This window comes from Salvelinus sp. IW2-2015, linkage group LG14 (genome assembly GCF_002910315.2).
Source record: "Salvelinus sp. IW2-2015 linkage group LG14, ASM291031v2, whole genome shotgun sequence".
Taxonomy (NCBI): Eukaryota; Metazoa; Chordata; class Actinopteri; order Salmoniformes; family Salmonidae; genus Salvelinus; species Salvelinus sp. IW2-2015.
In genome coordinates this window covers 32,130,108-32,142,983 of record NC_036854.1, presented here as the reverse complement: position 1 = coordinate 32,142,983, position 12,876 = coordinate 32,130,108, and the positions used below count along the sequence as shown (strand labels likewise).

The following is a 12,876-nucleotide window of genomic DNA, read 5'->3' as shown; positions in this document are numbered from 1 at the left end:
CACACACACGCACACACGTCTCCTTACCTCAAAGGTGTTCTTGGTCATGCCTGTCAATCCATAGTAAGAGGTTCCCGTCGCGACAGAACACACACACAGCTCCCCGATCTCATCTGTCTTACACAGGAGAGGCACACCCTCTGGCTTCACCACACACACTACGGCTGGGGACAGAACACACACATTAAACCTCACATTCACCCCTCACAAAACTGGAGCTGAAGAAGAGAGGAGGCTTAACACACACACACAGGTATGTACATGTACACGCACACACACAAACACAGACCCCTACCTCCAGGCATAACAGTGCCCACATCCTGCACAGTAAGGACTGACAATCGTTCCTCGGTGTCGACGCGGACCACACTGTAACTCAGACCCTGCATGAAACACACACACACAAACACAGACCCCTACCTCCAGGCATAACAGTGCCCACATCCTGCACAGTAAGGACTGACAATCGTTCCTCGGTGTCGACGCGGACCACACTGTAACTCAGACCCTGCATGGAGAGAACCCCTCGGCCTGGGGGCTGGCTACTGTCCTCCACTGGCCTGGATCAGAGAGAAACAGGGAGAGAAAGGAAGAGCTATATCACACTATAACACATCTAAGCTAGTGCCCCCTCAGCCACTTCACCTAGTGAGAATACTTTTCCATACCAACAAAATCTAAATGTTTAGTCTGTTACTCTAGGATAGACCAAGTGAGAATGCTGCTGATTATGATGATGTGTGTGCACCTCCTGATGGCAACGGTCAGGGCTTCAGGAGAGCTGGCACAGGGACAGATGACCTCTGACCTCAAGCCTTTACTCTGGAACACGTTGAGGAARGCATCACAGGACGAAATAGACCCTGGAGGACGAGAGGAAAGAGGGATAAAGGAGGACAGGAGCGGAGAGGAGGGGAGGGCAAGATAGATTGAGGTGGGAAGTAGAGTGATAGTTACAGGGGTTAGATCCGTCGGCGACCAGCAGCATACGGAGGGAACTCAGGCTGATGTCCTTCTGCTCTCTGTGGGCCACCAGAGCCCAGTGCATGTCCCTGGACTTTACACATGCTACCTTGGCTGGAGAGGGACACACACAGTGTTGACATCAGTTCTAACACAAAGTTGGCATCAAATACTGACTGAATGATTGACATATGACTTGATGAGAATATCTTATAGATTGACAGATGAATTGATTATAGAGTGGTTGATTGACAGGTTGGTGTGTCTGACCTTTGAAGTGGTAGACCTTCTGTATCCAGGACAACGGGTTGACCTTCATCAGAGAGTAGGGAACGCTGATCACATGCATCATGTTCATCACACTCTGGAGATGGGAGACACACATAACCTTCAACCTCTAACCCTTAACATCCTTATCATACTTTCCCTGCACCTGACCTCTAGTAGCTGGTCTTACCGTGAGGATGCCGTGCCACAGTCCCACATCCTTCTTAAAGTCTAGAACATTCACTATGGTCTCCGCTGCAGAGAGGAGAGGTAGAGGGGGTAGAAGAGAGGAGTGAGAGATTACCTGGCAGAGGGTGTGTCTGTGGGAGCGCACATGTGTGTGTGTGTGTGTGTGTGAGTGAGTGAGTGAGTGAGTGAGTGAGTGAGTGAGTGTGAGAGAGAGAGAGAGACTGTCTGTTTGACTTAAAGTGAGTGTCTTACCTTCTGTGTAGCCACACGACTGTGTGAGGGATTGGCAGTGAGTCAGCAGAGCGATCCTCATCACCGTCACGCCCAGGACACTCCCATCCTTACACGTTTTATACTGAGAGAGAGATAGAGAGAGAGAGAGAGAGAGAGAATGCAAGTGAAAATGTCTATGTGTAGAGTAACAAATAAATACTTTTTTTTTTTAAACATAGCTTTTTCTAAAGAAATGTGTATTGAGTTGCATTAGAAGTTCTCCTTGTAACAGTAATGAATGTGCATTACCTCTATATATGCTGTGTCGCTGTTTGCATCTTTGATGTGAGGGAACCAATCTCTAGGAGGTTTGGAGAGATGCTTCGACTCAGTCACGAACCACAGCAGCTTAGGCCACCCTAGAGAGACAGAGTGACAATCATTAGGGTGCCTTCATACACTGTCAAGGGACTTGATTACTTTAACCTTTTTTTTTGAATATAGTATGTATAAACACATGCACACACATACACTTACCTCTGAACTGTGGTATCTCTCCTGTAGCGCTCTTGGGCAAGCCTTTATGGCAGGCATCACTGGTCAGCGCCACGGTAACCCCACAGCTTCCTAATAAGAACCCGATCTGCTGGCTGCCAGCATCCTATTGGACAAGATAGACACMTTTAAGTCCAAGACAAAAAAATTCTATACATATATTTGATTGAATATGCTTCTTGCTTATACAACAAAAGATACATTAATTCAATGAAARAAGGTGTTCCCCAGGGCTCAGTGCTCTGACCCCTGATTTATGTATCCACTAGATGTACTGTACCTTGCGTGTGAGGGGCACCTCTATGGGTACAGGGACCACCTCAGCCAGCAGGCAGCCGTAGAAGGCCACCATGAAGGCCACCGGGTCATTGTTAGGAAACACCAGCGCCACCTAGCGGATCGGACGAATACAGACAATGGGAAAATATTACAATCCGTCTTGACCTTAATCCTTCTGAAAATAACATTACAAAAAAAACTATATTTTTACTAGTTATTTCATTCAAGGGATGGATATTCTACATGTACTCACCCTGTCCCCCGGTCGCAACATGGGCTCCTGCTTGCTGCCCAGCTTGTGGAGGATGTTATAGGCCAGCTTGATACTCCGAGACCACAGCTTCCCTGTGGACACAACACAAGGCTGAGTAAGTGTGTGTGTGTGTGTGTGTGTGTGTGCGTACGTACGTGCGTGTGTGTGTGTGGGTGTGTGTGTGTGGTTACCGTATGTGAGTACATATAGAGGTTTGCCAGTGGTGTCCAGACTGGTGAGACAGGGGGCTTTAGGGCTGATGGTGCCCCAGCGTTGGAGAGCTGCCTCCAGGGAGGGGGGCCAGTTAGTCACCACCCCCAGGGCTTCTCCGCTTACTGCCAACATTTCTGCCCCCTCCGGACGCGGCTGTTTAGGATCAGGCTGCTGGACTACAAAGAGTGAAAGAGAGACAGCCTTTATTGTGAAACATGCAAATAAGACCATTAAACACACTACAGATTACTGTAGAAACGTTCACTAAATATAGAGACTAAGAAAATAGCTAGACAGCTAGATTTAAAGCTTAGTTCATTTATTTATAGATTTATTGGTTGATAGCTCCTACCTTCTAGAAGTTCTTCAAAGTCATCAACAAAGAACTCTCTTAGCGGAGGTCTACGAGGCATTTTCAGAGTGTTCACTAGCTGCTGGATCTTAGCAGACACACGACTGCTGACCGGGACACCGTCTCCAGTCTCCATGCGTTCGGCATTGCCGTATTTCTGAGTGTTTCGGGCYATGGTTCCTATGTGGCGCTCTGAGTGGGGGCGGGAGTGGGAGGAGTCAGACGAATAGCCAGTCACATCAGGAGGAGCAGAGTGATTCTCTACACACACAGAGAGAGAGATGGAGCGAGAGAGACAGAAAGAGACAGAGAGACAAATAGAGAAAGCAAGAGTCAGAAAAAGAGGAGAGCGACAGAGAGAGAGAGAAAAAGAGAGAGAGACAGAAAGAGATGGAGAGAGAGACAGAGACAAAGAGAGAGAGACAGAAAGAGATGGAGAGGAGAAAGACAGAGACAAAGAGAGAGAGACAGAAAGAGAAACAGAAAGAGATGGASAGGAGAGAGAGACAGAGACAAAGAGAGAGAGACAGAAAGAGACGGAGAGAGGAGAGAGAGACAGAGACAAAGAGAGAGAGACAGAAAGTGAAACAGAAAGAGATGGAGAGGAGAGAGACAAAGAGACAAAGAGAGAGAGACAGAAAGAGAGAGWCAGAAAGAGAGAGGGAGAGTTAAAGCAGTGGTGGGGCACATGTATAAAAAAGGTATGTGTGTGTGCGTACTGACCATCAGACTCCAGCGGTGGAGGCCACAGCATATCAGAGCCGAACTCACAGGATCTTCTGAGAGAGCCTCCGTTCTCCGCCATGCCCAGAGCGGCCTTACGCTTCAGAGACAGGTGCCCTATACCTGCAGACACACACATAAAGATTAGACATAAACACACACATCCTGTACACACACATACACACAGTGAAGTTGTACTCACCGTGGTGTGTTTGTGAGTGGTGAGCTGACACGTGGTGTGACTGGGTCAGGTGTGTGTGTGTGAGGTGGGCGTGTGCCAGGTGTGGGTGTGAGAGGTGTGTGTGTGCGAGCGAGTCGGCCAGTCGTCCTGCGTTGCCACTTCCTCCGCTCTGAGTGGACGAGGACGACGAGGAGGTGGAGCCTAGGTGGGCTGGACCTAAGTGGGCAGGGCGAGTCATCCAGTGTTCCATTCCGGGCATGTCATTGCCTGGCCCCGCCTCTTCCTCTGAGCCCGACGACGAGTCTGAGCACAGTGGGGACAGGCCTAGTGAGGGTCAGTAACCTTCATCCAACTTTCATACAATATAACTACAACCCATAGCTAACTAAAACACAACCTAACCCCAACCCTATGACACAGTGGAGACCGGCCTAGCGACGGTCAGTAACCTTCATCCAACTTTACTACAGCATAACACTAACATAATCATAACCTGTGCTTGACTTGGACTAAAATAGGAGCCGGTACTCATTTAGATTTATTATATTTAGGTGCAGGAAATCTGCAATAGTTGGGAGCTAATAATATTCTATACGGGGTGCAGGAACTCAAGCGGTAGAAAATGTGAGATGCAGTTACTCAGTTCAGGGGAGCTCCTGCCCAAGTCAAGCACTGAACATAACCTGATAAGTGTATGTGTGTGTGTGTCTCACCTGGGGGTGTGTACGCATCCATGGATGTCTGTACCACCAGTGATCGTCGTTTGGAGGGCATAGGTACTGCCACGTTGCTCTCCACATGTCTGGCTAACACTGCCTGCACCGCCTCACTGTGATCTAAGGCGGGTGATATGTGTTGGAGAGTCGATGGCAGAATTATGTTAGTCCAATTTAATCAAAATCTAGATCTATATTATATGTTTATAGTGAAAGGACTGACTAAAGGCGTGTTATCGACAACAGTTTGAATAACTCTGGTCTAAAGTCAGGTTAATCTGTAGTAAAGGTGTGTGTGTGTTTACCTGAACGGTAGCGTTCATTCACGTGTTCCAGAAGAGCGCCGTCTGTGGAAGCGAGCGGCAGATGGGGGGCAAATGGGGGGCGGTGAGACATACCTCAATACCTGCACACACACACACAACACACACACACACACACCCACCACACACACCCACACACACACACACACACACACACAACCCACACACACCACACACAACCACACACACACACACCCACACACACACACACACACACACACACACAGGGAAAGTCAGACAGAAAAAGAATGAGCGAGTCAAAAAGATACAGTCAAAGTCACAGACGGAGAGAGACATAAAAATCCCCCAACATTCTCAGTGTGGAAGTAGCTTTCAGCATATTCAATATGCTGCTACATTCAGCGCATTGGAGTAATACAAAGTCTTGTGTGACCCAGAGGAGAGAGAGAGTGGGAGAGAGAGAGAGTGGGAGAGAGAGAGAGTGGGAGAGGAGAGAGGAGTGGGAGAGAGAGAGAAGAGAGAGAGAGAGAGAGAGAGAGAGAGACGAGAGAGAGAGAGGGGTTAAACGAGGAGGGTCAAACCCAGTGGGACTAGAATAGATGTTGCTGCATACTGGTTTCTACTAGAGGACAGAGACTGTGTATTTATGTACCTCCAGGATGAGGAAATAGGCCCTGATCAGCTTAGCGCTTTCTTCTCATAACCCTTCTGTGTGATGTCACCTGGCAGAGAGAGAGGGGGAGAGAAAGAGGTTGTTTTGAGTGAGAGTATCAGTTAACCCAGTTTTTTGACAAGGCCTCAGAACCCACCCCTTTAGTGTGTGTGAGAGAACATTCTATTTTTTAGAGTGAATGACAAGTGAATGAGAGCGAGAGCATGTGTTTCACAATCTGACCGGATGGAGAGTGGCCAGAACATCTGGGTCCAATCTGCTCATTCTGTTCCTTGCTATGATATTCAGGCATGTGTGTGTGTGTGTGTGTGTGTGTGAGGCTTTTCCGCAGATCAGATACAGCATTCCTGTTTCTGCATCCACACACACACACAACAACACCACACACACCCACACACACACACACACAACACACAACACACACAACACACACACACACAACACACACCACACACACACACACACACACACACACACACACACACAAAATCTGGTTTTTACTAGATTACTTGTAGTTTTTCATGTTGTCTGTCTGTAATTTTTGTAATGACTTGGTGCTGCCTATCTTGGCCAGGACGCTCTTGAAAAAGAGATTTTAAATCTCAATGAGCCCTTCCTGGTTAAATAAAGGTTAAATAAAAAATATTTTAAAAAGGGAGACACCATCTTCCAATCTTATCGCAGCCGAGCAGGGAGGGAGTTGCCTAGCAACCGTTCTCCTGGAGAAGGCCTGGTGGCCATCTTGGATTTCCAGATGTGAAAACTGGGCTAATGATCCCTGCATGAGTGTGAGAGAGAACACCACACTGAATTATCAGAGTTCATAACAACCCTATGCCCGTTATCTCTCTCTCCTATTCTCTCGTTCTTCAAATTATCTTTTTCTCTTGGTCTCTCACAGTTTCATACTATTCATGGTTTGCACATTTCGTCTTAATATAGTTTTGAACATTCGTTTGGATGTTTTGGACTCTCAAAAGTGCATTACTGTGGCTTGGACATTTCAAAAGGAGGCAAATAATTTGTAGGAAAACCTTGTGTCATGATTCTGATGTCGCCAGATTGACTTTTGATGGAGTATAACGTCAGCTAGCGAGTTAAGAATTTTAGCTAGCTAACATTAGCATTGCTAGCTATTTTTGACCAACTTTGCTAGCTAATGACAACATTTCCATCTGTTTAAAGTAAATTTGATGACATGATAATGATGGAAAAGTTGTTTCCTACAAAATATCTGCCTACTTTAGCAATGTCATCGTATTTCCAAGACACTATAGGGTAATTTAGAAGAAACAGCCGTTAGCCTCCGTCCAGAATTATTGGGCTTATCATTACTTTTTGGCACCGGCATCGCCGGCAGAGGGAGGCTTGAGAACATTCATAACAATGGCATGACACGCCCGAGTGACGGAGGTGCAACCTATGAATACAGCTGAGAGGGAATCTATAGTCCATGTCACAACCACTAAAGCAATGTCTCATTTTCCTATTTAGAAAATGTGTAATAAAACTGAAAATTATATTTTCCTTCAAGTGGCTGAAAATTGCTAACCAACATAGAACCTTTGGAAAGTGTGTGTTTTTGTGTGTCTCACATTGATCTTCAGAATCACATCTATACCCAGCTGTGATTGGTTACAGTCTAAGCAGCATTCCTTCCCTATTGGTCATTGTGAACAAATTAAAATCACACAGATAGACAGTGGGAGAGAGATGCCATGCCAATCACTCTTGTGGTACCCCCCCCCCCCCCCCCCTCTTTCACTCTGTTCTCCTTTTATCTTTGTATCCATTACAATCTCCTTTCATGTGATCTCTCTCTCTCTCACACACGCACGCACACACGACGCACGCACGCACCACGCACGCACACACACCACACACAAAAACACACACACAAAAAAACCCACACACACAACAAAACACACACACACACACACACACCCACACACACACACACACACACACCACACACACAACCACACACACACACACACACACACACACACACACACACACACACACACACAACATGGGGACATTGTGCCTTCAGGCTGAAACTCGTGTCCCAGAATCCTCAGTGTCTATACACAAACGTGTCCAGAGCTGGGCCAGAGGGCTCACACACACGGAATGGTCACTCGATGGGCCAGAGAAATAAAGAGAGGAAGGTGGGAGAATAATATGCTGTGTAGCACAATAATTTTTGGCTCCTTCTCCGTGGCCGACGTGACTAAGACATTTAAGTGTGTTAATCCTCGCAAGGCTGCCGGCCCAGACGGCATCCCTAGCCGCATCCTCAGAGCATGCGCAGACCAGCTGGCTGGTGTTTTTACGGACATATTCAATCTCTCCCTATCTCACTCTGCTGTCCCCACATGCTTCAATATGGCCACCATTGTTCCTGTACCCAAGAAAGCAAAGGTAACTGAACTAAATGACTATCGCCCCGTAGCACTCACCTCTGTCATCATGAAGTGCTTTGAGAGGCTAGTTAAGGATCATATAAACTCTACCCTACCTGACACCCTAGACCCACTCCAATTTGCTTACCGCCCCAATAGATGCACAGACGATGCAATCGCCATCGCACTGCACACTGCCCTATCCCATCTGGACAAGAGGAACACCTATGTAAGAATGCAGTTCATTGACTATAGCTCAGCATTCAACACCATAGTACCCTCCAAGCTCATCATTAAGCTCGAGGCCCTGGGTCTGAACCCCGCCCTGTGCAACTGGGTCCTGGACTTCCTGACGGGCTGCCTCAGGTGGTGAAGGTGGGAAACAACACCTCCACTTCGCTGATCCTTAACACAGGGGCCACACAAGGATGTGTGCTCAGCCCCCTTCTGTACCTCCTGTTCACCCATGACTGCGTGTCTACGCACGCCTCCAACTCAATCATCATGTTTGCACTGCAGTAGTAGGCCTGATTACCAACAATGACAAGACAGCATACAGGGAGGAGGTGAGGGCCTTAGGAGAGTGGTGCCAGGAAAATAACCTCTCACTCAACGTCAACAAAATAAAGGAGCTGATCGTGGACTTCAGGAAACAGCATAGGGAGCACATCCCTATCCACATCGATGGGACCACAGTGGAGAAGGTGAAATGTTCCACGGCATACACATCACTGACGATCTGAAATGGTCCAGATAGCGTGGTGAAGAAGGCACAACTGCGCCTCTTCAACCTCATGATGCTGAAAAAAACTGTCTTGGCKCCTAAAACCCTCACAAACTTTTACAGATGCATAATTGAGAGCATCCTGTCGGGCTGTATCACCGCCTGGTACGGCAACTGCACCGCCTGCAACCGCAGGGCTCTCCAGAGGGTGGTGCGGTCTGCACAACGCATCACAGGGGGCAAACTACCTGCCCTTCAGGACACCTACAGCACCCAATGTCACAGGAAGGCCAAAAAGATCAAGGACATCCATCACCCGAGCCTTGGCCTGTTCACCCCACTATCATCCAGAAAGCGAGGTATGTACATGTGCATCATAGCTGGGACCGAGACTGCAAGGCCATCAGACTGTTAAATAGCCATCACTAGCCGGCTTCCACCCAGTTGCGCAACCCTGCACCTTAGAGGCTGCTGCCCTATATACATAGACTTGGAATCACTGGCCACTTTAATAATGGAACAGTAGACACTTTAATAATGTTTAAACATTGTTTACATACTGCTTTACTCATCTATGTACACTACCGGTCAAAAGTTTTTACAACACCTACTCATTCAAGGGTTTTTCTTTATTTGTACTATTTTCTACATTGTAGAATAATAGTGAAGACATCAAAACTATGAAATAACACATATGTAATCATGTAGTAACCATAAAAGTGTTAAATCAAAGTGTATTTTATATTTGAGATTCTTCAAAGTAGCCACCCTTTGCCTTGATGACAGCTTTGCACACTCTTGGCATTCTCTCTACTAGCTTCAGTAGAATATAATACAGTATATACACTACCGGTCAAACTTTTGTTATTTACTTACTTACTGTATTATATTCTACTGTATATAGTCAACGCCACACCGACATTGCTCAATCTAATATTGATATATTTCTTAATTCCATTATTTTACTTTTAGATGTGTGTATTGTTGTGAATTGTTAGATACTACTGCACTGTTGGAGCTAGGAACACAAGCATTTCACTACACCCGCAATAACATCTGCATGTGACAACAAAATGTAATTTGATTTGACAAGAGAGCAGCTTGCCAAAGGAGCTGGATAAAAACAGAACCCCTATAGAAAAAGGCACTGTCCGCTCACTCTTGGCTGCTCCCACAAGAAATCTTTTAAATAAAGCTTTAGTGATACACCTACATCAACAACGTTTTTACAGAGTGGCACCTGATAAAGACCATGATCTATCTGTCCTAATACATTCCTGTCTGTCATCATCCATCCATCCATGTCCACATACAGGACCTGTCTATCTCAGTGTTTCCTCTATAGTCATTTAGCAGCGGTGGCCCACGAGACATACTTTTAAATGGTAAGTAGTTGGCTCAACGACTGGAAGTTAATGGGAACAGCTAGCATGTCATTGCATTGCTACACTACTAGCAATGCACCCACCCTTGCTGAAAAAACCCATAGGGGAAACACTGTCCACCAGTATCTGCCATGTCCTGGTTCTGCTCTGATTGAACAGCATATGGAGGGACAGCTGGGTTGGGAACCAACACTCTAGCAATCATAAGATACTGCAAATCTGTCTGCAATAGAAAACGTTGACAACAACACATCAAGGTTATAGGCGTTCAACAGGGTGTCCCTAACACGCTAGTCCATGTAAACCACATACACACAGGCCGCTAGACGCGTCACACAACATACACCAGGAGCGTTGACAGCAATCTATAGAGCAGACAATGTATATTAATAAAAAATGTCAACATTATATAATGCAGACACAAATGCGCAATTTATCTGACAATATAACATGCGGCAAAATAATATCCGCACTCAATTGGTGGGATACGCTTGGTTGTGATTTAACAGATTCGGTGTCGGCTATTTTATTTTAGATTCAATTGTCAGCATAAAAATTAACCGAAATCATCATCAGCTGCTGAGCGTGCAGGCCAAAACACCGAGCCTGAGCACACACACACACCACCGAACCGTCTCCTGTCACGCAGTGTTGCATCGGTATCGCTATTATTAAATCCATTCGTTTGAGCATGACACACACGTAGGCCTACACACACCACACGCACACAGGTCCGTGGACGCACGGACAAAACGTACTTCTCAAGGTCAAATAGACKGTTTTCAGACCTGAACCGAGCACAGGGCCATATGTCTGTGTATGTGTCACGACCAGAGAGACAAAGAAAGGCGGGTGAATCCCGCAGTGGGCTCCCACTCTTCCCTCACCCGGTCCCGGCTAGAGCAGACTGTGAGGGCGGCTCTGACAAACATCTGGAGGGGCGGAGCAGGGGAGAGGGAGGGGGGTCTAGGGTGGAACGAGCTATTACTGTAGAGATTCCTCTACGTTAACGGAAAAACGGGGCGCCCGGGGTTTGTTCTTACCCTCTGACAGCTCGAGCTCCAGCTCCGCCAGCCGGGCGCGAACCTCCAGTGGTAACGGCGACGCCTCGCGCTCTGCCATTAGGTTATCCGGTAGAAAAATACCTCGGTTCTCTCTGTTGCTTTCTCCTCTCCTCTTCCCCCACTCCTCCGCCAGAGAGAGCGAGAGCGCTATTCTGCGGCCCCTCCTCGGCGGCGAGCGGTGCGTCGACGCGAACAAAGAGAATAAATCTGTTTGTCTGTTCACCGGGGCCCTGACATGGTCTCGTGAGGAGTCTACCTCCTCTCCGTTATTATAGTATTTGTGATGAGGGACCACTGAGGGTCCGTTGGTCGGTGGGTCTCGAGGCTGCTTGCCTGGCGATGCGGTGCTGATGATGAGACTCGCGCTGTTTCACAGCGCCTACTGATGTCACGTGACGCAGATAGGAGAGGCGCAGTACCGGGAATGACCGAGAGGGGTCGCAGCGTGGGAGGCGGGGGTATTATTACCCGACCACCACACCCTCTCCACACACAAACACACACACGCACGCATATTGGAAATTATAGCATATATCTAATATRATTGAATTATAGCAACAATACCGTGCTGGTGGATATTTGGTCTTCATATGAATCCCCAGGACTAGCCAAGGAGCACACTAGCCGGGTTGTCTGCACACCACTAGGCTTAGCTCTGGGAGCTCAGTTTAAGTCGGCAAGTCTCAGGCAAGGTTACTCGTCATCATCTGATTCTGTAAGATATTGTATTGTACACAGATGGCTTTTGTGACTATGTAGTGATGTTGCCACCTGCTGGTCACACCGTGAAACCACAACCAATGCAATACCAAGAATCAGCACATAGACACAGCAGCAGGCTCCATATAGTATCACGGCATGTCATAACACAAAACAGCAGGATGTGTCGATTTTGTCACATGATTGAAAAGGTTAAACAAACAAGCTGTAATAGCGGCGATCAGAGATTCAGCACCACAGAAGCAGACAGCGACTGAACTCTGAAGTTCAGCACAGCACCACATGACCGTGGAAAGCGACCGTCTCAGGTGTACCCATTCGCCACTTTGCCAATCTGACCACAGCCTCCTACTAAAGGGAAGGCTCCCTTACATTAATTAAGCGAACATAGAGTTTCACATTGTTTATTATTAAAGGCACTTGTTTAATAATAGTCAAATTATTTACATCTGGACAGAAAAAATAACATATTCACTTTCGTGACTTAATTCTGTATCGATTACCCGCATTTGCACACTAAATCTCTCTCAAACATAGGAAATGCGAACTGAAAGCTTTATCTACATCCCCCACCCTCTCCCTTCAGCTACCCCTGATTCCAAATCAAATTCAATTTGTTAACGCTAACAGTGTTGTATGTACACATATCAATATCCACCTCAAATGTTTCTCTTCTAAACAGACACCCACCCTCCAAACTCAAAACAACACAAACCA

The 12,876-nt window shown here is 46.9% G+C and overlaps 1 protein-coding gene across 1 annotated transcript in view; it reads right to left on the bottom strand.

Annotated features, from left to right (window-relative positions):
• LOC111973533 (disco-interacting protein 2 homolog C-like) overlaps positions 1-11,497 on the bottom strand; it is a 24,579-nt gene extending 13,082 nt beyond the window's left edge. Inside the window, exons 1-17 of the mRNA XM_070446803.1 lie at positions 11,419-11,497; positions 4,902-5,024; positions 4,210-4,491; positions 4,008-4,130; positions 3,285-3,476; positions 2,911-3,108; positions 2,720-2,811; positions 2,468-2,578; positions 2,170-2,293; positions 1,942-2,051; positions 1,672-1,774; positions 1,421-1,485; positions 1,234-1,327; positions 958-1,077; positions 749-863; positions 421-560; positions 28-164 (exon numbers count right to left, since the gene is read on the bottom strand). Of these exons, the coding sequence (XP_070302904.1) occupies positions 28-164; positions 421-560; positions 749-863; positions 958-1,077; positions 1,234-1,327; positions 1,421-1,485; positions 1,672-1,774; positions 1,942-2,051; positions 2,170-2,293; positions 2,468-2,578; positions 2,720-2,811; positions 2,911-3,108; positions 3,285-3,476; positions 4,008-4,130; positions 4,210-4,491; positions 4,902-5,024; positions 11,419-11,497 (2,208 nt within the window). The remainder of the gene's footprint in view (positions 1-27; positions 165-420; positions 561-748; positions 864-957; positions 1,078-1,233; positions 1,328-1,420; positions 1,486-1,671; positions 1,775-1,941; positions 2,052-2,169; positions 2,294-2,467; positions 2,579-2,719; positions 2,812-2,910; positions 3,109-3,284; positions 3,477-4,007; positions 4,131-4,209; positions 4,492-4,901; positions 5,025-11,418) is intronic.
• Between the last annotated feature and the right edge of the window lie 1,379 nt (positions 11,498-12,876).